At 38.3% G+C, this 22,293-nt stretch overlaps 1 protein-coding gene across 3 annotated transcripts; it reads left to right on the top strand.

Annotated features, from left to right (window-relative positions):
- Positions 1–5,599: 5,599 nt before the first annotated feature.
- Positions 5,600–7,717, top strand: si:dkey-177p2.6 (uncharacterized protein LOC568712 homolog). 3 transcript variants are annotated; one of them, XM_044374947.1, is made up of 2 exons: positions 5,600–5,788; positions 6,846–7,717. In XM_044374947.1, exons 1-2 carry the CDS (start codon positions 5,769–5,771, stop codon positions 7,636–7,638), a joined length of 813 nt encoding a protein of 270 aa, XP_044230882.1. In that variant the 5' UTR covers positions 5,600–5,768; the 3' UTR covers positions 7,639–7,717. The 3 variants fall into 3 exon arrangements, with proteins under 3 accessions (XP_044230882.1, XP_044230883.1, XP_044230884.1); XM_044374948.1 differs by having other exon boundaries at positions 5,632–5,793; XM_044374949.1 differs by lacking the exon at positions 5,600–5,788 and adding an exon at positions 6,240–6,536.
- The last annotated feature ends 14,576 nt before the right edge of the window (positions 7,718–22,293 follow it).

The raw sequence follows: 22,293 nt of genomic DNA on the forward strand, positions 1-22,293 counted from the left end.
TATATATATATATATATATTTACTTTAATGAGCCTTTTTAAAAGTTAATTTCCTGAAACGGTAAGTTAGTGTACTACTCAAACTCAAACAGGAGTAAATTGCTTATTTATTTGTGACTGGTACGAGTGTTTACAGCAGCAGGTTTATATACAAGTATGTTGGATCAACAACCAATAAAGTTAAAAAAAAAACACTCACTGAGCACTTTATTAGGAACACCTGCACAATCTAACTGATCCAACACAACAGCTCCGCCATGAACTACCTGTATGAAGCTCGAACATTTTCAGTTTTTGTTGACATTGTCAGAAAGGTGATAATTCAACTTCCCATTATTTTGTTCACCCCATGGAGGGAAGGAACACTTTTCAGTATAACGCACTCCAGTAAATGACCACAATAGCAAACATAACATAGAATTATCACCTTTCTGACAATGTCAACAAAAACTGTAAATGTATAAGACACAAGTATTCATTGACAATTTTCAGGTGTTACAGATACAGTTCAGTTGGTAACTTTCTGTTTCTTCATGCTGTGTTTTGCCATCTTGCTCTATTCTGTACACACATCTATTGCATGTCTGTGTGTACTAGAAGAGGGATCCCTCCTCTGTTGCTCTTCCTCAGGTTTCTTCTATTTTTCCCCCCATTACAGGGTTTCTTTTGTGGAGTTTTTCCTTTTCAAATCAAGGGTCTAAGTACAGAAGATGTCGTATTGCTGTACAGACTGTAAAGCCCTGTGTGGCTGGTTTGTGATATTTGGCTATACAAATAAAATTTTACTTGAATACTCAAAACTTAGAGGTGCGACACGCTCACCAGGGCCTGTTATGGTGCATGAAAAACTGCACAAAGCTCACATCTTGCAGAATTACTCCTCCTGATCAATGTGGTGAGTCCTGAAGCAGTTTACTGCCTTGCTCAAGAGCTCCGCTACTGTAGCTGCTGAGTGCGTTTCTGTGTTTTTTGTGTAAAATTTTTCTTTCGCAATAATGACATGAAAATACCGAAAGAGAATTAGAAGTGACTCGGCTGCAGAAGGACCTTTGTCCTCACGTGCTCTCACATGATGACGTTGGACCGTGAGATTGTGCATTAGATATGCAGTGAGTGTTAAAATGAATTCAACAGAATGGGACTATTGTCTGTGTGCAGCTGAGAACATGCATGAATCTAACCTCTTCACAGTAGAACCACACAAAATCTCAGGCCTGGTTATGTATTCGTTCATCTATTAATAATGAATGCTACTTTTGAAGTCTACTGAACTAATATCTTTTCATATTCCTATTAATGAAACAGTTAAATACAACCCACGTCTTGTCTGAAACTATGAAAAGGTGTAATATTCTAGTTTACTGTGCGTGTTGGCCTGCTGCCGAGTCTTGGTTTCTCCATAGTTAAAGATTAATGGCCTCGGTGACTCAGCAAAAAAGCAGCCTGAGGAAAGCGAGTCATCAGAGAGAGAAAGACACTGTAGTGTCTCAAAAAGCAGCAACAGAGAACGAACAGTAAGTGTGACGCGTTGTTTCAGAGATATATTAGATGTACACGTGATGTCTTAATTTTCTTTACTGACATGCCTGGAAGCAATTATTCTGCCCATCAGTGTAATAAATAACATACCTTACTTACAATGCATGTGTTGTCTGTTGACTGTACCACCGCCAGTGGGCTCATGCTGCTTTCAGGTTCTCTTCATAAACTCATGACGACTATTTCTTACAAATTTAACTAAAACATTTCAGTTGGGAATAATGACAAAACGGATCCCATAGCTAGTTGAATTCTGTGATTGTCCAGCAGAGATTAATTAAATGAATTAGGGCTGCAATTATTGTTTTCATTATTGATTAATATACAGATTATTTCTTGAATCAGTTAATTAATCGTTTGGTTTATGAATTGGCAGAAAAAAGTGAAACATTACAGTTTCCCAGAGTCAAAGGTGGCATCTTCAGATGTTTTGTCTGACTAACAGTTTAAAATCCAAAGATAATTCAGTTTACAATCATATATGAGTAAGAAAAGTATGAAATCATCATATTTTAAGGGTTGGAAACAGCAAACTTTTGGTATTTTGGCTTAAAAAATGACTAAAATAATAAATCAACTGATCGTTGCAGCTCTAAAATGAATTACTTAAAAAACAACAACTCACAACCCAAAAACCCCTCAAACATCCCCTAATAACTTCCTCTACATGTATGAATGTTAAGGTCTACTGACTGGATTTTATAGTAACTCTGTTTTTTTTTAATCTTTTATCACAGACCTGAAACTTAAGAGCTGAGTGATTTTGATAGTCATGCATGTGTGTTACAAAAACACCAGAAAATGTAGGTCAGACGACGAAAAAACGCAAGAATGTTGTTTACTTTATGTTCAGAAGAGGAACAAGAAAGAAGAAGCAAAAGTGTAGTTGTTGTGACAGGGAAAAACTCTCGAGCTTACACTCAAAATCTCGCGAGAGTCCGTCCGCCTGATCCAGTCCAGCACAAACCTTGTGACAGCTTCAGTAGGAAGAGACGGAAAAACGTGAAAGAGGAGTTTCCTTATTTGGTATTCGCCTTCCCCGTTTTTCCGGTCACGTCCTTCCTCTTCCCCTCTGAGTCATCTGTCCCTTTAAAATGCTGCGTTCAGGTGCTCACTGAAACCCCCTAGATAGGCCTATTTATTATAACATCGATACACTGTATTTATGAAATACATCATTTCTATATATTCCAACCGGGCCCCCTGTTACATTTGAACTCACACAACTTTTTGAGTGTGTGAAGAGATTTTTTACATCTAAAAACAAGGTTATGAGCAAGAAAAATGTAGAAACCCCTGTGCTGTTGTGTTTTTAAATATGAAACCATACTGTTTTGTGTGTGTTTGTACTTTCAAAATAAAAATTGTTGATCGTAAAATAATGAACCTATACAATGTTTTTGAAGATTGGCAGTGGCGGTTTATTTATTTTGTATTGTACTGTACTGCAATGTACAATTAAGTACTTTACTTGAATATTTACATTTTATTCTTATAGTTTATTGCATTTCAGAGAGAAATGTTACACTTTTTACTCCACTACATTTATTTTGTAACTATAATTACTGGTTACTTTTCAAATGAAGATTTTTTTTATGGAAAATAAATAATCAGTTTATAAAGTATAATGCAGTGTACATATTGCATTAACATATAAGAAGCATTTTAATGTTGTCAAGGTGGAGCTAATTTTAACTACTTTATAAACTGTAACAGTACATCTATAATAATGATAATAATATATGCATGTATGGTTAATAAAACACTCTGAATGGGACCACTTGGCATAATGAGAATGTTTACTTTTGTACAATGTTAGTTCATTACTTACCTTTTGAATCAAGGACTTTTACTTGTAATGCAGTATTTTTATACTATGGTATCTTTACTTTTACTGAAGTAAAAGTACTCATAGTTCTTCCAAAACTGAAGACTGGAGACATCTGTAATCCTTAAAGCATTTTACTTCATATTTCCTCTGACGTACAGTAAAATTTTTACCTCTTTAATCATACTTGGATTCACACAAAGATGCCAAAAGGACCAATAAGCATTTATTTATTTATTTTTGGTGCCACTAAAGCATCATTTTTAGGATCTTGAATATTATCAAAACCACCAGTGATGAAATGTAACTGAGTACATTTACATAAGTACTTTACTTAAGTATACTTTTGGGGTACTTGATTATTTCCATTTCATAGTACTTAATACTTAAGAGGGTGGTACTGTACTTTTTACATTGACTACATTTATCTGACAGCTGTAGTTATTATTTCAAGATATTACAAAAAAAACATGTTGAGATTATAAATTATGACGTATTGTTATAGATTAAAACTACAAAGTAAAGTAGTTAAAATTAAATCCACCTCAATTAGCTACAACACTTAAGTTCTTTTTACATGTTCATGTATTAGATACTTTATTGTCATTACATTTTAAACACAATTACACTTGGTTTGGCAGCAGTCCACCATCTGGTGACAAACATCTGATAATAAAACACTCACAAGGGACATTTTGCTGCATATTGGATAAATTTACTTTTGATACTTTAATCATAATCAAAAACAGGTTTATTGCCAAGTAGGTTTGCACATAAAAGGAATTTGCCTTGGTGTTGTGGTGCATAACAACCAAAAAATAGAAGGTAAGAGAAATAACAAGAACCTATACAGAGTAGGAGAAAATACAGCTACCACAACATACAGATGATATAACTATGAAAATAAAATGTACAATTAAAATATAGTAAATATAGTAAAAATATATTCCTAGTGAAAAGAGCTGTTGAGTTAAGATGATGTTAACCAGGAATGTGCAAACAGTATAAATGGTACATGTTATGTGCAAATGTAAAATTTACAAATAATTGTGTTAATGTAACGCACCATTATTCAGTTTTCATTTGCTGTGATGGGATCTAAGTGGCATTTAAGTACATTTAGCTGACAATACTGTTGCCTATTACTGAAAGCAGGAGTTTTACTCATAACACAGTATTTTTACACTGTGGTATCAGTATTTATTTTTACTTGAAATAAAAGATTTGAAATGTCAAGCCAGCAGTTATTATAGTGCTGCAGGCAGACCATGTTGGTGCCTTAGATGGGATTTTAGATTGGAAACCTCAAAAAGTGCAACAATGGTACCTCCAACCCAGACAAAGTCCTCCCAGTGCTCCAGACAAAAAGGTAAGTGGGGGGTTGTTGGTTGTCAGCAGAAAACTGACCGACCGTCCAGTAAAGCTTTGAAAATCAATCATCAGATGAAAACCATGCAAGTCAATGGAGAAAAACAGAGGAACAACTTTGAGAAGGGAGAACATGTGCTTATTTCCAAAAGCTGTATACAAGCACACCTGTCAGTAAGAAAAACCCAAACAAACAAAACAAAACCCGATGGTGCCGCTGCCTCATTAGACACCCTAGCCCAGTGGTTTTAAAAAATTTTCACATCAAGGCCCCTTTAACTGACACAAATTAGACCATAGAGCCCCATTAAATAAGATTTTGTCCCAGGGTACCCCATTTTTGTCTTGAGATGTTTTATTACAGTGAATGTATGAAATGTATACATTGTATATGTAATGCAGTGTATACATTCTGTCATTGTCTTACTTATGGATTGAATTATATTGGAAATAAATCATTATCAGTCCCCTTTATGCTTGGGACCCCCTGGAACCTCCTCAAGAGCCTTGGGTGTCCCGGACCCCACTTTGAGAACCACTGCCCTAGGTGACCACCTATGTGGCCTATGCCACAAGCCGCCCTCGGCTGCAGGCTACAGCTATGAATAATTTGTCTTTTTAAATGAGTGTCGACAGTATTTAACACCACGATCAGTATTTGTATTAATACTTTTACACTTGTGGAGCGAAATCGATCCGTGTCATAATAAATCCCACATTTTCCCAACGATCGCTTTTCGCCGCTCACGTGTGCTTCGATACTGATTTACACGAGCTGCAATTGAACGCAGCAGCTCGCCGGTCGGAACAAACGGTCGCACATTCGCTGCCCCGTGAGTGGCGGAGGCGGAGGCTTGATCAGCGGGCGAACGGACCAATCACAGCCCGTCTCGAGCTCCGCGGCCCCGCCTCCTCCTCCCTCCCCCTCCCCCCGCCGCTGTGGACGCTCTGAACATTCCTCTTATTCCTCTCGACCCGACAGCGGAGGAACGCGGCGACCAAACGATACCAGCCCCGACGGATTCAAACAGCTCATGACACTTTCCAAGGACACGTAAGGTACTTTTATTGAAACATGTTTTTATTATTACACGTAAAATGTCCTCAAGTTTTGCCGTCAAACTTGGTTTGAGCCGAGCTTGTGCTCCCCCCCCCGCTGAAGTCCGGGGACCGTTGAGGGCTTCGGGCTGTTTCTTGGGTGTCCTGGGTTGAATTAGTACGATAGAGCTGAATTATAATGTTATTTCGACTGCTTTAAAGATGAAATAGTGTGATTTATGAGTTATTTAATCAGAGGTTTTACTTGTTAAGATGTTCACCCTTGTACCAATTCAGACCAAGCAGCTTTAACCCCTCAGATGGGGGTTCAACTCCCATTTTCATGTGTAAGTTACCTATTTATTTTTAAAATTTATAAAAAAAAACAAGCTGTTGAAACACTTCAGGTAACCAACCAGACTCACACCTGTATGGGTGAGTACAGTCTTGCATCCAGCAGTGAGTCATAGCAGTAAAATGCTGTCACATCACCTGTCTTTAATGTAAAAAAAAAAAAAAATACCCAACCCTAACTCATAAACTTCCTCCTGTAAACTTGGACGGTTTATTCAGTATTTGCAGTTGTCTTTCTGATGTCGATGCATGTTTTTCTTTGGACTTTTTGAATTGAAAATGAAGGTGAAACCAGCCATGTTTGCTTGCTTGGTGCTCTTACATAAACTAGATGCTAGAGGTTTACTACACGGTAATGCAGCCTGATGTGATCCTGACTGTGACTCTCTGCACAAATCCTCCTGACAAAAGTTAGTCTCTTCCTCTCTGTCAAGTCAAGTTTTTGTCATTTTGTGAAGTTTAAGTTAATCATTTGACTAAATGCATTAAATATCAAGAGTTTTCCTACTGTTGAAGCTGCAGTAGGTAAGTCTCTGTAGTAATTTTATGATGCAAACCAAATGATGAACAACTTCATCATTATTTGGGAGAATTTTAGCTTCCCAGTTGGTCTAAATGCTGTTTCAGATGACTTTACAACTTTACAAGCTTGTCATATTTAGGAGAAGAAAAACATTGTTGTATCAGCCCGATCTTTATATTCTTTAATCTGTGTTTAGGTCGATGTTGGGTCGTGGCGTGAAGCGGAAGTGGAGCTGCTTGGAGGAGCTGGAGGCCGAGTCCGTCGCTGCTGCGGTGACGGAGGAGAAGCAGCAGGATGTGGAGGATCACAGGGAGGGTGAGAGCGGGCTCCTTGTGGGTCCGCCCAAATCCGACATGAGCCACCTGCAGCAGCGTCAGCGGGTGCTCGGCCTCTGTTTGGAGAAGCTGCAGCGCTACCAGGCCGGGATGGAGCTCAGCCTGCGCCGCTCCGTTCTCCTCATCAACACGCTCAGGCAGATCCAGGAGGACATGCGGAGCGACGTGGCGGGGACCTGCACCCCGGACGTGCTCCTCAACGGCGTCCACCCTGACTCCTGTCTTCTCAGGGACGCCATCAGGGAGGACATGCCGGTTACGTGCCCCGGGTGCGCAGAGGGTGACGGGGAAAGCCTTTCTCCGCCTCTGTCCCCAGAACTCTCTTCTCAGGAGGTGAACATCTCGCCTGACCAGCAGAAACCGCTGCCCGCTGCGACAATCAATACTTTTAGTGATGCAGTAAACGCCATGGGCTACCTCAGCGACCTCGCCCTGGACGACATCTTCGAGGACATTGACACATCCATGTACGAGACATCGGACCTGCCCGCAGCCTGGGCGACGGGCTCCCTGTGGCCCGTCAGTGTGTCGCTCTGGGCGGACGAGGACGTGAAAATGCGTCCAACGGGCCACAACTCCGCTGGGAGTCTCCAGTCGTGTCTGATGGACCTGAATGAGCTGGACCACATCATGGAGATTCTAGTAAAGTCCTGATCCCCCCCCCTCCCCCCAACATGAACTCCTGAACATTTACTGTACTCAATGAATTAAAGGATTGAGGCGTCTGATCGCAGCTGACGGTGGATTTTTAAGGCTCCATCTGACATTTTGGTTGAAAATGTGTTTTATGTAGAATAAACACATGTAACTCATTTAAAATCATGAGTTATGTGCATGAGCTTCTGCCTGTAATTAGATACAAAATATTTATTATTGCATATGAAGAATCTGGTTTAAATTGTCCCCTGAGATTATGAAACATCCCATCTTAAACACTAACTGGTCAGAGATACTGCGGGTGTTTTGGAGGCTCATAGCGGTGCAGTTTCAGGACAGGTTGTGTTTTGAGTAATGGGTGAACGATCTGTAGTAAAAGCCGAGGAGGCAGGTCGAGACAAAGTTGTTGCACAGACAGTATATTGCGACACTTGTAGTAGAAGTGTTGTAACTTTTTTCTTTCATTCAGTAAAACTATAAATGCAGATGGAACCTTTTTATTCTCTAATCTCACAGCGTTTTATGCCACTTCTTCTCTGAAGTTCAAGTGAATCCTCCGCTCAGGTGCGAGGAACCTGAGCGCGCTGTTAGATCAGACCCGGGTTGATTATTAATTGAAATCCTTTTAATTACTTAGGAGGGTTTGTTTCGGGCCAAGCCGAGAGGGCAAAGGCCTGGGTCTCCTTTCAGTATCGGGGACTGAACGTCTCCTGTCGAACCATGTGGGATCTTTTAAACGAGACTGAGAAACAGACTGAAGTCATCGTGGCTTTAGTCGTCGAGCGATCTGAATATTTATCTGGCTGGTGAAACAGAGAATGTGGCCTCTGAATTATTTCAGGGCTTCACCAGTCAAAAGAAGTAAGCTTCCAGTCCTCGTTCATAAAACAAGAAACAGACGGAGAGTATGGAGAAATGTTGGAACACCTTTTATGTAATATTATTCTTATTTATGAATGAAAATCGACCACAAACCGCAGCAGATCTGACTCGTTCTTCGTATGTAGCGTTGATTGTTTGGTGTGAGTGTAACTTATAATTTAGATCTTTATGACATTAGCTGCCGTGTCAGCTGCTTATTATTATTATTATTATTTCTTTGTTTTTGAAACCATTTGTAACACCAAATGGGAGATGTACTTTCTTTAATCACCATGAGGACGACGTTAACAGCTTCTCCTCATCGGCAGCTCGTATTTTAAAAATCCAACATGACATGAACGCAGCATAAAACGTATATATATATATATATATATATATACATATATATATATATATACACACACATACATACACGTATGTATATATATATACGTATATATATATATATATATATATATATATATATATATATATATATATATATATGTATTAATAGTAATGTAATCCCAGTCTGGTTGAGACTGAGGAGCTGATTGCCTCAAGTCAAACAATCAGGACTACTTTGCCATGTCTGAGAATTGTAAATGTATTTTTATGGCCTTGATGGCGTGAATTTTTTACCGCAAACGTTGGGAGTGTTTGTTTTTTTTTTTTTTTTTAAAAAAAAACAGTTTTGTATGTTTCTACCTGAGACTCCCGACTCTCCTGTCCAGTAGAAGAGATACAGCAAAAAGTGAAAGGCTGAGACGAAGCAGATGCTCGACCTTCACTATGTGTGTGTGGTTTACTCCTGTTCTACCTCCGGATGTCTGTCTGTCTGTCTGTCTGTCTGTCTGTCGTCGGTTCACCAGGACACTCCTGTCGGGACTGTCACCGACAGAAAACCGTGTTTATTTCATTGTCTGATCTCGGCTGAAAAATCCCAACGCTTCTCCTCGCCGGGGCGCCAAAGTAATCCGTCCTCATCTCCATCTTGTCTCATGTCGACAACGTGCCTTACTACTGAACCGAACTCTCAGCTGTTTTGAGGATTTTGTGGCTGTCTGAGCTTGAGTTTCATTGATAAAACAAAAAAAGAAAAAGAGAGAGGGAGAGAGAGAGAGTTGTGTTGAAGTGTTATGTAAAGCACTCAGAGCCAGCACCGCCATCATTTCTTCCTTCTTCTTGGCCCTTTTTCTGTGCTCAGTGAACACTGCTGGCATATGATCTTAATGTATCCTGACAGGCTGACAGTGAACTAGCTGAGGGAGGAGGTGGCAGCGAGGGCCAGGAGGGAAAAATAGGAGTAGGAGGAGGAGGAAGAGGAGGGAGGAGGAGGGAGGGAGGGAGGGAGGGGTGGTAGGAAGCAGCTTGCGTCACTTGTTCAGTAGGAGGGGTTTAGAGCTTGTTTTGCCCAGTCTCAGACCACCGACCAATCACACGAGATGTACGAGGAGAAGCACTGCTGCCCTTAACAACTTGTTTTTTGCTCCCAATGGCTCCGCGCACACACACACACACACACAACACACACACACACACACACACACACACACACATACACAGAACACACAGAAACAGTGTGAAGCTGTTTGGATTTCAGCCTGTGAAATAAAACCACTTCTTTGTTTCTTTGTTTCGTATAATCTGTCTGACCTGGACTGAAACATAATAAGCAGAAAGCTGCAGTGTTATTTATAATTGTATGAAAGTACAAGAGTGAGGGAAAAAAAAAGAAGAGTGTTTGTCGGGTCTTCAAAGCACAAACTGTTATGTTGTCAATGCTGATAATTATTATGATATAAATGTATAACTGAAGGATGAGTTTGCTGGGTAATAAGATGATTATTAATAACGTATTGTATTTTTTGTGGAATATTTTATAAATTTTATTCAATAATACAGTAAAAAAATACCCTTACTGCTTCGTGTGAGTCTTATTCTTTTCCAAAACTGTGCAGCATGTTTCGTTACACAACCTCACACACACACACACACACACACACACACACACCTGTTTTTTTTGTGTTGAGAGACATTACATACAGGCTACAATAACTGACCACGAAACAAGTCATTTCTGTCAACCGCACACACACAAAAAAAACATGTCTCAGCTCACATCAACCATGCGTACACAATGAGGTATTACTCAATACATGACTGACTGCATGTGGTGGTTTATGGACTGGCTCTGTTTGTAAATGTAGGCTTCTTTTTTTACCCAGAGTTCAGCCTACAAGGCAAAAAATTCCTCTTAGGCTTCATTTAAATCCTGAGCTTTGTCTGAAATCACTCTATTTTACTGTATTTTACTATATTTACCCCCTGATGTTTTATTTAAGTGTCCAAATTCCAATTATGTTAATTTATCCACTATATAATGACATCACAAACTCCACAATAAGTGGTGTTCATGGCACATACACTACTTTCTGCTGGAGAATAGATGCAATAATGACTGTTGTGCAACTCCACAGTTGACAGCGATGACGCACACACATCTTAATTTTCTGCTCACTGATGAGTAAACTATCGAGTGACTATTATATAGGGAGCGGTGAATGATGGGAATGATGTCGGACACGGCCCTCTGCTTCCTTTTCTGTGACTGACTAACCTCAAACTGGACCATAAACATCTATAATCTCCATCATTTGAGTGATGAGGCTCGTTAAGAGGCGATAAACAGCCTGTGAGACGCAGCTCAGGGCAAAAAAAATAATGATTTTTGCCACACAGAGCCGAGGAGTGAAACGGAGGCCTGGACTGCTCTCTGGTGGCCGTTTCACTGAAAAGCAGATATGTGCTGATAGTGAGCATGACGGTGCAAATTCAACAAATATGTTCAGTATCAATTAATCAATCAAACTTAATTTATTGCACCTTTAATACAGTTCAAAGTGCTTCACGGATGACTGACAAGCCCATAATAAGACAGAACAAACGTAGACTGTAAAAGCAACTAAAAGACTCAAAAAATGATTTGAAACCAAAAAATGACAAAATAAAAATGATGAAAACGTAATAAAATAGATTTGAAAATGATAATAACAGTAATAGTAGTAAAATAGAGTGAAATAAACTAGATCAAATATTTGAAATAGATTTGAAATAGATTAAAAAGACAAAACAGAAAATAAAAATGATGAAATACAATAAAATAGATTTAAAAGCTATGATACTACTACTAATAATAATAATAGAGTTAAATAAAAGACTGAAAAAGTAAATAAAAATATATTAAAAAGACAAAACAAAACAAAGACAAATAAAATCGATAAGAGGGATAAAAAAATTAAAAATTTACAACATAAATACAATAAAATAAGTGAATAAAATAAGATTTGGACACTTCCAGCTGTTCTCAGATCCTCAGACAGATGTTCCGGCAGCTGCGGTGTTTGTTGCTGCTGTTGTTTGATGTTTCTGTAGCTTCGACACTAACAGATGGCGTCAGGTGCAGAGAACCTGATCTTTGCTCCTCAGTAAAATCGGGATCAGCGATTCTCACGGCGGGTTGAGAAGGTTCCTGCGCTCTGACACGAGGAAAACGTCACTGAGTTCACTGGGAACTCTCCCAGTCGTGAAAAGTACTGAGTGAGAAGCATCGTCTGCAGCATCACAGGACAAAACTATAGAACCATATCACCTCCTTTATAACAAGCAGTGTTTTAATATCGCATGTGGTCCATCTGATAATTTGAACTCTAGTCAATTAAACTTTAACTGAACTTATATTCAAAAACTGTACTTTTGAGAGTAAGCAGTATTTGTGCTTTCAGATAAACGCAGCGCCGTAAAAACAGGAAATATTGGAGTGAATAAAAAGTCTCACAGAATGAAAATAATCTAATAAAGTAGCAGTTCTCGAGTGTCCTTACTAACCTCCCACTTCTGTCAAATCTATTTTAACAACAACAACAAAAAGCTTCCCATACGGCTGCCTGAGAGGAAATGTGATTAAATGCAGCTCCGTGGAGCCTTTATTCTGTCTGTTCCGTGGTTTTGTTTGTTTGTTATTTATCTATCTGTTTATTTGTTAGTTTCTTTAACATGGATAACACAGATACAAACACATGGCATGTAAACTGTAAATGGGCATCAATTTGCAGCCGTCTGATGTGTGAAAACCCTAAAAACCTGCATGCATTTTGCATCATATTAATGCAGCTTCATTTTAACACCTTCATCTTTCTGTATTGGTTGATCTCAGACTCTGATTTCACTCTGGAGAAAGAGACAGAAGCGGAGTTGCAGTTCATGTTGGTTCGAACGCTCCGGTGCTGGAATTCATCAGGGAGTGGCCACAACATGAGGAGGAGCAACACGTGCACCAAAGCTAATGCTATCACTGAACACATGTGTTGAGAGTATGTCTGATCAATCAATGCATCCATCTATCCATCCATCTATCCATCCATCTATCCATCTATCCATCTATGGTGACAGTGCACATGAGTCACAGTGAAAGTGAAGGTGTGGTGACAGTACAAATGGCTGCCTGCGGCCCAGCAGAGTTCTGCGGTTTGTCAGTCTGGGTTTAATGTTTCTCTGCAGGCGGACATGAGTCCACTGTGGCGGAGTGAAACCGGGCTTTGGCTCGGAAAGCCTCCGTCTAGCAGGCTGACTCAGCACACGCAGAACAAACAATCTCTGCTGCTGCAAAACAATAGGATGGACAGATTGAACAGATGGATAGATGGATAGATAGATCCAGCTGCACTCTGCAAGTTGTTAATGTAATATGACATGTTTTTAGTGAAAATAATCATGTTTTATCAGACCTGTGTTGTCAGATTTGATCGAGTTTTTCAGCCCAAGTCAAGTCTGATGTCAGGGACGGTCTTTGCTTACAGGAAGTGAAGAATTGAAACTTAAAGAGTGAAATCCAAACAGCAGTGAGTAGAAGCTGAAAAGTAAATACATTAACATTACAGAGTTCTTCAACTATCGTCCCTTTTGTTTTTTGTGAGGAAATGTTAAACACTAGTCGAGTGAACATGAGACAAACATGCCAAGTTGTCTCGGTTAGATTTTTGTAATATTTCGGTTAGTTGTGTTGTTCACCGAATATGACACAGAACAGGTTTGTTGTTTATGAGAAGGATGTTTTTTATGTAATGTTCTTGGCACGTGTGGTTATGTTTTGCTCAAAATTACGTGTTTTTTCATATCAATTAAAGGCTGCAACACCTTTAATTGATATGAGTTTTAGTACTATAGTTTTAGTTTTAGTTTCCTATGATGGTCTAAAAAACAGCTTCAGGGGTTCAACTCTGACAAAAATATAACTGGGAGGAAGACGAAATACTTAAAAGGACAGATTCATAATTTTAAAAAAATAAGTCTGTCTTAAAACAACAGTCAGGAGCCCAAATGAAAATTGATGTTTTTCTTGCTGTAATCATTCCTCCTGGTCATATTGACCATTAGAAGATCCCTTCATAATACACTTACAATCTAAGTGATGGAGGACAAAATCCACAGTCCTCCTTCTGTGCAAAAATGTATTTAAAAGTTTATCTGAAGCTAATATGAAGCTTCAGCGTCCAAATGAGTCAAATCAAGTAGATATCTTTCAACATTACAGTCTTTTTAGTGCCAAAGTTCCTCTTTTTGTTACTATACTTCCACCGCAGCTCAACAGGTAAACACAAAGAGGGAATATGATGCTAAAAAGACTGTAAATGTGTCAGATATCCACTTGATATGACTAACTCAGACTGCTGAAGCCTCATATAAGCTTCACATCAACTTTTAAATGACTGTGTGGACACACTGTGGATTTTGGCCTCCATCACTTACATTGAAAGCACATTTGAAGGATCTTTTAATATCCAGTATGAACAGGAGGAATGATTACAGCGAGGAAAACCTCTTTCACTGTTCATATGGACACTTGACTGTTGTTTTAAGACACACTTAGTAGTACAAATAGTGAACTTGTCCTTTTATACTTACCTACAGAATACGGAAAAACAGCATTAAATTTCAGCAAAAAACTTCTTAAAACTATTGAAGAGGCATTTATTTATTAAGGGGACGTTTCCCAATTCACAGAACCTTGTGAGGTGGTTCCTCCAAGTGCATATTATTTGTTTTTAAAATTTTTTTATGTGGCTGGAAGCTGGTTCTCAGGCTTCTTACCAATCAGCTGTGTTCAGGGGGAATCAGTACAGGCACAATCATGTTGTTTGAGTCCTACACACACAAATACCTGCAGAAATAGATGCATTCAAAGACAACAGATGTATAAATAGACCCACATAACTTAAAAAAAATCAGGGAAAGGGTCTCAGAATGTGAGAATGAGAGATTGTTCACCTGTCTGTGACATTGCAATTAAAAAAAATGAGTGAAATCTTGTGACTCTGAGTAATGTCTCAACTTTTCTTCGTTCTTTTTCCAATGAAGAAAGATGTGGGAATGCGTCTGACAAGCTACATGACCCTGAGGAACAAATTCCTTTTTGTCTGATTATCTGTAAGTGATTTACAAGCTTCTCCAGACACCGTGGAGATTCAAGTACAGGTCCGAAATGTGACCTGAACACTCACATTCATGTAGAAATCCATTTGAACCGGCATCTTCCAACCAATAGGCTCCCGTTCATTTTTCACGGGGAAACAAATTAGCTGCTGGTATGTTGTTTTTCTGGCCGAACACACTGACTGACAGTAACACAGAGACGGAGCACAGGACGTAGTGATTCGTAGCAAGGCGTTCTTGGTAGAGGTTGTGACCCTCCCATCTCGTGGACTCGCTAATTGAAAGGGGAAATAAGGGGAGGTTAGTGACCGGGTCAATTCCAGACACCCGCTGCCAAAACTTGATCTCACGCTGGATCTGTGACTTGGTGCATTTTTAAAGCCTTACACTAAAACAGATTAAATATGGCAAATTGTGGAAGTAATCACATTTTGGTGAACAAGATTTAAAAATTACTATTTTGGCACCGATGACAGGTTTTGATAACTTGATGAAAAATTATAGCTTGATGATGGAAATTATATTTTCAACATTTTTCCTGAAAAATTCCCAAAGTTTAGTTTTTCATTGTTTGATCTGCTTTGGTCAGTCAGATCAATACATACTGATGATATTAAACATGTTTCCGAACATTCAGGAGCTCGACTGTGTATAACTGCTATCATGGATTTTGAGCTCCAATGAACAATTATTTTTGATTAATTGATTAATCATTCGGTTAATAAAAAGTAAGAAAATTGGAAGTTTTTCCCAAAGTCAAAGGTGACATCTTAAAATATCTTTTTTTTTTTTTGATCGAGGGTCCAAAACCGAAAATACTCTGTTTACAATGATATAACCTAGCCTTTCTATAGTATGACTTTTACACCATATCATATACTAAAACATTTTAATCTATTTTAAGGCGTTTGTATTCTTATTCATGAGTGATGATGTCTTTTACTTACTTTTAATGTGAAGCACTTTGAGCTGCATTTTGTATGAAAGGTGCTGTACATATAAAGTTCATTATTATTATTATTATTATTATTATTATTATTATTATTATTATTATTATTATTATTATTATTATTAACTTTCCCCCTTAAAATTCCTATGAAAGTGTTAATTTTAGATCACAAAGGTTTTGTAGATACGTAATGGGACTTTAAAACCAATAGACACAGGTGGTCAGTGCAGTGATGTGAGCAGAGCGGTAATGTGATTTTTTTTTATATTGGTCAAAATCCTGCTGCAGTTTTCTGAATTAACTGCAATTTTCTTAACAACTTTTTAGAGGGACCAGTAAAAAGAGATAATCGGCTTGTAATAAAAGCATGAATCAATGTTTCAGCATCATTTTTAATGGTCTGATTTTGTAATGTTCCTCATATGAAAAAATTATGTTTTTACAACGTTGTTAAAATGGCTCATTTAGTTAAGATCAGAGTTAAAAATCACTCCTTGACTTGTAGTGTGTTTTAATTTGCTTCGACAGGCTGGTAAACACTTATGGACTAGAGATAAATAGTCCATAATTATGTTATTATATCAAAAACTTATGTACCTTTAAACTGCCATTGAATCTTTTACTCACCCGAACAGCTGCTTAATCATATCTTGTATCTGCTTCAGTTAAGCTACAATGACTGGACCCACTGGCTTAATGGGCAGTTTCATCGGTGGTGGTGGTGTTGGTCTACTGGAGTGCATTAAATTGAAAAGTGCTCCTAATATTTTGCCCCCCTCATGTATGTATGGGGTAAGACAAGACAGGTTTATTTATATAGTACATTGCAGCAACAAGGCAACTCAAAGTGCTTTACATAAAACATTAAAAGCATCAAGACAAAGTGCAAAAGAAACACTATAAAAGGACATTTAAATACAATTAAACAGTCATTAAAGAGCCAAGAGAATAGAAAACAAAAAACAAGCTAAAATAGAATAAAACAGTTATAAAATACAGTAAAAGTTAAAGTGTAAGAAATGAATAATTATTTGGTTTAATAAAAGGCAGCAAACAGAAAAGTCTTCAGCTGTGATTTAAAAGAACTGAAGTTGCAGCAGACCTGCAGTTTTCTGGGAGTTTGTTCCAGATAAATGGAGCATAAAATCTAAACGCTGATTCTCCATGTTTAGTTTGGACTCTGGGGACAGAAAGCAGACCTGTCCCAGACCACCTGAGAGGTCTAGAAGGTTCATAACGTAGCTGCAGATCAGAAATGTACTGAACTAAACCATTCAGAGATTTATAAACCAACAGCAGTATTTTAAAATCAATACTTTGACAGACAGGAAGCCAGTGTCTGACAACTGGATTGATGTGATCCACTTTCTTGGTCTTAGTGAGGACTCGAGCAGCAGCGTTCTGAATCAGCTGCAGCTGTCTGATCGATTTTTTTAGAGAGACCTGTAAAGACACCGTTACAGTAGTCGAGTCAGCTGAAGATAAATGCACGGACAAGTTTTTCCAAATCCTGCTGAGACATAAATCCTTTAGCCTCTTAGCATCCACCCTGTTTTGGAATTTTCATCCATTTGGCATACCCAAATGGAAAAGTGCAATGTGCTTGTTTAGCTACTGCTCGTCTATTATGAGTCATATTTGAATAACAATAACTAGGTCATGCTTTATGCCAGAATCTATGCAAATCACCACATACCTTCTACATCTTGTCAACCACACCTGTATAAAATTTGAGATCTCTATACCTAACCTTATTGGATTTAGGTAGTTTTTAGTTTGTGGTGTCACTGGTGTCCCCGAACCTCTCCAAAACGTCTCCAAGTGGCCAAATTGTGCCACTATTCATTACTGGATGATGCTAAGCTGCTTACAATTGTTTTAAGCAGGTCGCTGGAGACCTAGTGGATGTTAAGAGGTTAATCCTTGATATATTCTTTAGGTGATAGTAGGCTGACTTTGTAACTGTCTGAATGTGTCTGTTGAAATTCAGGTCTGAGTCCATGACTACACCAAGATTTCTGGCTTGGACAATGGTGTTCCTAATAAATGTAGCTCCACTAGCTTTACAGCTAGCCATTAAATTAGCGACCCCCCCTGGCAAGAGAAACGACGCCATGCATGAATCATGTCTCTGGACCTCTCAGTAAAGGAAAAAGAATATTGTTTCGCCATGAAGCTGTGAGTGAATCATCAGGTGGAAACCCTTCTCAATCACTTAACACATGAAAATCAACAGATAATAATGATAACGATGATGATGATGATGATGATGGAGAGTCTTGGCTGGTAACCAACTACAGACTCTTTAAGAGGAGAATGAGAGTGACGGTGTAGCACATGGCTGCACTGCGCCGCACGGTTCAATCTAATTTTCTCCAAATGAATTATTAATGTGGGTAATTAAAGGCAGAGCAGAAGCTATTAGTCACGTCTGCCACTGGCCGCATGTAGATGAGACACATGCATGTGGCACCAACATGCATGGACGTCCATCATGTGGTAACCACATGAGTTGTATGCTGTAATAACATTCATTACAGATATTAGTTATCAGTCAAGCAGAGCGATGTTATACTATAAAAGCCTTGATTTTCCTTTTAATCACTGACCAGAACTTTCTCAACAGATTATATTTATTTATCTTTGCTGCCTCGTTTGTGTTCATTTTATCTCAACAATCTGTTATAATCTTTACTGTTTGTTCTTTTTATTCTGCTGTCATGTGTTTTTTTTAAATTTCTTGAATGTTTGTGTCTTTTTTGTTGTTTTTAACATATAACTGTACTTAAAAGGTTTTCACATGATGACATTGATGAAACAAAATACTGTATATATGTATATATATATATATATTTTGTGAAGTTGTGACAAAGTATTGATGATTCCTTCCTGGATGAAATTTAATCATGTCATTGTAGATTTTTAAAAAGCAAATCTGAAAAAAATTTCTAGCTTTTACTTCTAATCCTTTTAAGACCTACTTAGTATCGACCGTATACAATAAACCACATGGATAATTTCATACATACAGTAACAGAAGTGTTATTCACACAGTAGATGAAGTTCCAGTAATAATCTGTTAATGTAGATGATTTTCATGTGGATTACAGACTGTGCCTTTAAAATGTCTCTTCTATTTGTTTGCAAGAATTTCTATGTGATTATTAAAAACTGTATAGAAGAGGAGAAGTCTGTTGGTCACTGTCATATAAACCTTCATGAGGTTTGAAGCTTTTTCTGTCTTTTCAAATAAATCTCTTCTTTAGTTTGCTTTTTTTAAATGGTTTTTATGACCTGTACATGCTTTGTGCCTTTCAACTGGCTTCAAACTGGATGTACAAAAATTGTTGCCTCAGAATATTGAAAGTGACTTAAGTCTTATTATTTTTACCCCGTCTTACATATAATTAGCAGGTACAAAAGGCCTCCGTCACTGTCAGGGTGGATGAATTATGTAAGTTTGATGGCGTGCGCTGTCACCCTCCCCTTCAGTCAACAGCTCTGACTGAAGCTCTGTTTTAAAACGTCTGGACAGCTCTTGTATTGCTTAGCGACAAAAAATGGTAACTGATGGTCCGTGGAAGTCTGTCTGGATCGAGTATATAACATGTTTAAATATTCCACTCATCATTCATTCATCAGGTTTTGGAACAGATAAAATCTCTACATATAAAGGTCCGATGCAACGCAAGCATCAACTCTCATCCTCTTAATGTCGAAATTCACATAATGACACTAACAAACTGCACATTGATTTGGTGTCTAAAACAATACTGAAAGGTTTAAAGTCACTGTTAAAAGATCAAATCCATCCTCTAAAGATAGACACACCTAAAATATAAAAAACATGCTTTACTAGGTGTTTTATTTATCCAGGGGAAACCCTTTGAGGGTTTTTCCCAGAAACGCCCTGTTTCACAATCGTATTAGTTCATGCTGCTCAACAACAGCTGCTGAACGGAGAGAAAATCTCATTTACCTGCATGTGAGGGGATTTGAACCAGCAACCTTTCAGCCTGATAGACGTCGCCTGAGATGCAAAAGATATCAGAGAGAACAGTCACAATGCATTTTTACTTAAAGGTTAAAAGCACATGAAATTCACAGTGTAACAACATATGAAGTCTAACTTAACTATAAATTATTTCCATATTCAATATATTCGTATTTCAAATTGTCCACATTCCGATCATACTTTACTATTAATTGAACCAAAACAGCTTCTGTCAACAATATGAAGAAGCCATGTGATAAACAGTTACACAGAGCGAGTAATAAATCCATCTGTCCATAAATAAATGCATTTCAAATGATGTCAAGTCGAAAGCGTATCACTGCAGCATTTTAAACATGCCTCTTCCCCTCTACCTTTGGTGATTTTTTTTTTCCTGTCCGTGAAAAAATGAAATCACGTTGTATGCATGATAACATAATTCATTTCCAACACTGCTGCGTGGGAAGCGTGACGCGTTGATCGAAATCACCAGCGCGGATACTTGCTGTACGGTTGTATCACTGTTACATAGCTGAGTACTACTGCTGCTGCTGCTGCTTCAACACAGCTGACAGGACAAAACAAAACAAGAAACCTCAGGAAATAACACGACCGCACTGAAGACATTAATCAACTTATCACGATTAATTGTGACACCTGGGTGTAACTACTATAAACAAACATCGGTATTTCCTGCTGGGAAAAGGAGAAGCTCTGTCTCCTTTAATACTGTGTATTAAATGCTCACAACGGAGAAATAAAGTACACTTTAAGAAATGCTAACATACATAATTACATACATTGAGTGTGACACAGATGGACGTTATTTTTGTTCCACTTTGCAATATTTAAATGCGACCCACAATGCAGCTGTGTGAGGGAGGAGCTAGTTGGAGAACGGTTTTGACAGTTAATGGTATCACAATGTATCACCAAAGTGGCCAAAACAAATCCCTTTTCATCACTGAATGGAAAGTTGTGAATGAAAACAACACTAGTTAAAAATAAAGCCTCTCAGCGACTGTTCTGAGTCAGTCTTACTACTACTACACACACCGTCCAGCTGCTGCAAGAACTCACAAGAGCGCCAAATGTGGATTAATGTGCTGCTGAAAATAGTTCCCAATAGTTCCTGCCATTTGAGTAATGTCGGCTAAAAATCACAGTTCCCAGCTGTTTTAGGAAGTTTCTGAACTTAAGAAAAAATGAAACTATATAAAATATAATATATTTGTGATTTGTTTTTAAATCTGCATTAACTGTTTTTTGGCCATTTGTTTTCAGCAGAAACAAGTTGTAAACACAACACTGACATATCATCATTTAAGTTGATATGTTGAACTTTTAAGCAAACAATTGCTTTTTTCCACATCCAGCAGTTACGGAGCAACATTATCATTCATTTGGAGTTGTGTTTTTCACCACCTGATGAATGTAAGTCCAATATTCACTCTCTTTTAGCTCTGTTTTTGTTCTCCACCAACTCCTGAGGGAAATATCTGGCTCTTTAGCTGCTATGTTCACCAGCTAGTCTACAGCTAACTGTGTCTGTTTGCCATTTGGTGCTGAGCAGGTAGTGTACAGTTGCTTTTTAGAGCTTTTTTAAATGAAAACGACGCTATGAGAGCGCTGAGAGTGAACCAAAACAGTAAAGTTGCAGCCAGACAGCTAAATAATGAGCTGAAACTCACTATAAAGCTCCTTAAAGCCGAGAGGAGCTGCAGTGTCACTGATAATCCTCTGTGGGTTCATCACTATGAGCCACACACAGCACACTGACAGCTCAGATACTTTTATTATAATAAATATTGATTATAGTTGCTTCAGTGGAAATCAATGGGTTCGGGGCCGAGAGGCAAAGACAGGGTAGAGAAGTCTGAGAGTACTGAGAGACAAATTAAATCATCATTGGTTTCTTTCTTTTCTTATTTATTGATAAGTTAAATGTAGAAGAACTGTACAAGCATGTACATTCAGAAGCTGTACTTTTAAGTTTTTGTGACAAGTTTTTCTTTTCAGAATAGCTGCACCATTGTAAAACAGTGTCGTCATCTGCAAAGAATCTAAAAAAATGAGAGAAAGTTTCATTTTAATTTCAGCCTTCAGACTTTGTAACAGCTGTAGTTGTTGGAGACTTTCTGCTCTTTAACTTGTGCAGCTGAAGCACACAAATATGCGAGCTGCCCTGAGCTCAACTTTACTGAACCTGGACGTCTGTGCTGCCCAGCTGTCCCCTCAGCTGATTAACGTGAATCGCTAGAACATCCTTGAGCTGGAATTAAAATCAGTGTGACGCCAGCAGAGCGTATGGATCATGTACAGTCTCATCCATGCACATTCCAACACACCCGTTAAG

The sequence above is a fragment of the Thunnus albacares genome, chromosome 15 (assembly GCF_914725855.1).
Source record: "Thunnus albacares chromosome 15, fThuAlb1.1, whole genome shotgun sequence".
Taxonomy (NCBI): domain Eukaryota; kingdom Metazoa; phylum Chordata; class Actinopteri; order Scombriformes; family Scombridae; genus Thunnus; species Thunnus albacares.

Excerpts from the sequence above, each read along its gene's own strand:
- si:dkey-177p2.6 (XM_044374947.1), top strand. The coding sequence starts at position 5,769 with ATGACACTTTCCAAGGACAC. Across the intron at positions 5,789-6,845 it reads ATGACACTTTCCAAGGACAC|GTCGATGTTGGGTCGTGGCG; the intron begins GTAAGGTACTTT and ends ATCTGTGTTTAG.